Source organism: Cryptomeria japonica, chromosome 9 (genome assembly GCF_030272615.1).
Source record: "Cryptomeria japonica chromosome 9, Sugi_1.0, whole genome shotgun sequence".
In the NCBI taxonomy this organism is placed as follows: domain Eukaryota; kingdom Viridiplantae; phylum Streptophyta; class Pinopsida; order Cupressales; family Cupressaceae; genus Cryptomeria; species Cryptomeria japonica.
The window spans coordinates 624,808,240-624,812,732 of NC_081413.1; the positions used below are offsets into that span (position 1 = coordinate 624,808,240).

The 4,493-nt window shown below is 36.1% G+C and overlaps 1 protein-coding gene across 1 annotated transcript; it reads right to left on the minus strand.

Annotated features, from left to right (window-relative positions):
* Window positions 1–628: 628 nt before the first annotated feature.
* On the minus strand, window positions 629–4,273 carry LOC131063673 (jasmonate-induced oxygenase 3-like). Its single transcript, XM_057997565.1, has 3 exons — window positions 3,696–4,273; window positions 954–1,284; window positions 629–865 (listed from the first exon to the last, which is right to left on the minus strand). Exons 1-3 carry the CDS (start codon window positions 4,256–4,258, stop codon window positions 629–631), a joined length of 1,131 nt encoding a protein of 376 aa, XP_057853548.1. The 5' UTR covers window positions 4,259–4,273.
* Window positions 4,274–4,493: the final 220 nt, after the last annotated feature.

Sequence of the window (4,493 nt, forward strand, 5' to 3'; positions counted from 1 at the left end):
AATTAGTCATAAAATATTTAATCAAGACATTAAATTAAGAAAATTGTGATAATATTAATATCATCTAATAATAATGACAGTAAAAGTTCATAATCATCACACACAACTATTCACTTAACATAGTTTAATCATAAAATCCACACTAAGCCCAAATTACCATAAAAAGTTTATTACAAATTGTTTTTATATAAAGATCTTAGAAACATCCAATGACTTCTCTCAATCCTTGAGAATACTAGGCAACCAGGCAACTCCATGCAAATAACAATCTCTAAGAATAACATTGAACTACATGCAAATAACTATCCCTAAGAATAATAACAAGCAGTTATCCTCATGCACTTCTCGTGCGAAGTGGAGAAATTAATTTATTCCTACGGAAGCTGAACGATTCATCATATATGATGAAATTGACTCAACCTTTACTTTTCTGAGGAACCCATGCCTCCATGGAGAACACTGTGCTACAAGAAAACACATCTCTATTCACATTGGTGTATGCTTGAAACATAAAATATTATTGACCTGTAAACTGTCTCCTTTTTATTGTAAGTACACATGGTTTCTTGTTATAAGAATGACAACGATGGGAGAGGAGAGAACCCAGTGAAATGATCAAGAGGATGAGTTATTCGAGTTTAACGTAACTCTTTCCTTTAGGGCCTGTAGTTCTGATAAACATACGGTACTCATTGAACGTCATACATTTGTACTTTACTGGATTGGAACCATCTATCAGGTCTTTGGCTGGCCCAACTTTCTTCTCTCCACTTGGATTACAGAAAATCACTATTGACATGCGTTCATTGGTATCGTTCACAATACTTCTGTGTTCCACACTTTTGTAGATGCCATTTGTTAACATCTGCAGAAAAGAATGAGTGAAATCAATAAGCACCAAGTATATGCATGCAGTGTGAAGAATTCTAAATAAAGAATGGTGAAACACCCACCTCAATCTGATCACCAAGGTTTATTATGAGAGCATCAGGAACAGGACGGACAGGAACCCAATAATCTCCCTTCCTAACCTGGAGACCTGAAACATCATTCTGCAGAAGAATGGTAATGCCTCCAGGGTCTGAGTGGGGCGAGAGACCAAATGTGAGGTCTGGTTGTGGGCATACTGGATAGTAGTTTACCCTCACACATATGCCAATATCTTCTTCACCTCCAAAAGCTTCTTCCAGATATTTGCGAGGAAGATCCAAATTTTGAGAGAACACAGATAGCAGAGTTCTGCACACTTGCACAGCTCCATTGCAGTATTCCTTCATTACAGGCCTGCAATCATATTACCATTGCTATGGTGTGAGAATATATTTGATTTCATCTAGACAGTACTGTACCTATTGCTTACAATATATATCACAATATGACAGTATTTTCTATATGAAGGGCAAATTGAATAGTTGTAGAGCATAGATCACAATATGATACTGTTCTTTATTGATGTTGTTGGTTTGGGAGAGCCTCAAGCCTTCTATTATGATCCATGGAATCTAATAAATTAAAATATATTAGACAGAGCTAGTATGCCATTCACATTAAATCTGGTATATTCAGGTCTATAGAGAATAAAACAAAGTATATAATTTATCCCGTCATTTGTCTAATTTGTTCAGTTTGCAAACACCCCAATATAATAACATAGTAAGATCTGATTCTTGTTAAAAATAGAGTGTCTACTTCAGGCTGTGGAGTATTGGAATTTCATTGCTTTATTGAGAACCCGCTTACGCAATAGAGACTTATTATAAAGCAAACAAAGAAAAATACTAAGATCCATGAAGCCAATCTCCAATTCCGTCCAGAATAGATAAGAAGAATACCCAGAAGACAGTGAAATAAACGTAGAATACAAACGTCAAAGCAGAATCAACAAAGAATATATTGCATAGTTCATCTTTTTACAGCAACATATTGATAATTATAGATGAAAATGAAGGAATCGATTCCAAACATAATCTAAGAAAAAGCGAAGGAAAATATACCAGAAAATGAAGAAAATGACAGATAATTTACATGGACACAGCTCACATATATAAGTTCTATATGACAGCCGAATTGGCTTACTTTTGTAAATTAAACTATAACTTACTTTTGTAGGATCTCTTAACCTAAATAAAACAAGAAAGCGAGAGATATTATGTTCTGCTCTATCATACTTCGTAACATTAAATCAAAGATTATTTTAAAAGCCCAGCTTCTAAAGGATTCTATGATTTAATATAAAGTAATAAAGACATCTTAAAAATTGCATTCTCTTGAGTTCTAGCCCGGGTAATTCAACTACGAAAACAAATGATTTTGATCGCACATGTGAATGAAAACAGGAAGTTCTTGCAACATAAAAGGTCCTGCAAGAATTCAATCTGTTAATTTCTTCTCTCTTCCAATACGTCCTAAGAGCCGAGCAAAAGCATTGTTAATTGTAATCTATAAATTGTATTGGTTCCTTATCCATGATCAATCCCATATGATTAATAAGACTCCGTATCTCTCTCTCTATATATATCAGATAATTCATTTACATATATACCTATATTCAAGTGGTTTAGAAGATCACTTATGCTCCTCCCTTATAGAAGCAGGAAGGAAATTCTGATAGCAATAGTCTCCCCAATCAAGAACAGCCCCCTTCTTCACTGCAGTCCTACTCCCATATTCAACATAAGTTTTTGGACCACTGGCATGCTTCTGCGCCTCCTCCAATGGAAGCTGAGAAAATCTCGTTGACATATCCCTCCCAGGATTCAGAAGCTGAGAGCTCATTCCATGCTTAATCAATTCAAAAAATCCGCACTAGTTACATGCCTCAGAAATCACTTCCATCGTTTTTTATCCTCTCATCCTCAAGACAAGACAAGACAAGTCAATATGAGGTATCTGTTCTTCAACCAAAACATGCGTTCATGGTCTCTCTTCCACAGGCCTAACATATCTAGGAGGTAAGCATTTTACGTTTTAGATCACTTTCAGTAATACAATACGAAGAAGATAATAAAGGATTAGATTGCAGGTGTTATCTCAAAAGAAACAAGAGGAAGCGAAAAAGACAAGAAAATGAAGAAAATGACAGATAATTTACATGGACACAGCTCACATATATAGTTTCTATATGACAGCTGAATTAGACAGATGAACGTAAATGGTATGTCTCTTGATGGAATGTCTAGTTAAATTCCATTCCAGCTTACTTTTGCACGATTTTTAAACAAGCCAAATGAAAAAAGAAAGAGATTAATATTCTGTTCTACTCTATCATATTTTGTTACAGTAAGATTATTTTAAAAGCCTAGCTTCTAAGGGATTCCTTGATTTTAAAAGTAATAAAGACAATCTTAGAAATTACATCCTCTTGAATTCCAGCCTGGGCAACTCACCTACAAAAACAAATGAATTTTACCACACATGTGAATCAAAACTAGGTTAAGATCTTACAGTAATCGAGGTAAGCAACACAAAAGGACCTGCAAGAAATCATTTTGTTAACTTCTTCTCTCCTTCAAATACGATCTAAGTTCTAAACAAAAGTATTTGAATCTCAATATTCTACTGTATTCTTACCTACGATCAATCCCACGTGATTAGACAGTATAAGACTCCATATTTAACTCTCTCTCTCACTCACATATACATATATCTCACTTTGTCATTTATATATATAAAAGATGATTCATTGCCACAAATACCTATATTCAAGTGGTTTAGAAGGCCACTTATGCTCTTCCCTTATAGAAGCTGGCAGGAAATGATGATAGTAATAGTCCCCCCAATCAAGAATAGCCCCCTTCTGCACACCAGTCCTGCTCCCATATCCAACATAAGTTTTTGGATCATTGGCATGCTTCTGCTTCTCCTCCAAAGGAAGCTGAAAAAACCTCCTTGACACATCCCTCCCAGCATTTAGAAGCTCAGTGCTCATTCCATGATTAATCAATTGAAAAAATCCCCACTGCTTGCATGCATTAGAGATCTCTTCCATTGTTTTTTCTCTTCGCTCATCGTCAAGACCGGACAGGTCAATAAGAGGTATCTTTTCTTCAACCAATACATGCCCTGATGCTCTCTCTTCCACAGGCCTAACATATGTAGGAGGTAAGTGTTTTATGCCTCTCTCTGCAATAGATTGGACTCTCTGTATTGGCTCAGGCCATTCAATCCTATCTTTGTCAAACAAAGAAGGAGATGGACGAGGAGCAGCAGCAGAAGGAAAGAGAGAAGAATCACAGCATGAAACCTGAGCTGAAGCCATCCAAGACAAACAAAAATGCACTGGGATTGTCTATGAGCATCTCTTCACCCATCAAGCTTGTTTAAATAATTGGAGAACCGCAGCCCCACAGTTTATTCGCTAGCTTGCAAATTTAGACAAAGGCTAGAGACAACCATGAAATTGCTAATCACCCACGTGCTAATCAGCGGATATTCTCCTAGGTTTTTGCTAGTCGACGTTAAAATCTAGGGGCGGGCTCTGCACATAACCTGAA

Bases quoted from the DNA above. Each gene is read 5' to 3' on its own strand.
- LOC131063673 (XM_057997565.1), bottom strand. From the start codon at position 4,258: ATGGCTTCAGCTCAGGTTTCATGCTGTGATTCTTCTCTCTTTCCTTCT. The intron at 1,285-3,695 runs GTATTTGTGGCA...ATATGATTGCAG, and splicing joins TCTAAACCACTTGAATATAG to GCCTGTAATGAAGGAATACT. The intron at 866-953 runs GTGGGTGTTTCA...TCTTTTCTGCAG, and splicing joins ACCTTGGTGATCAGATTGAG to ATGTTAACAAATGGCATCTA.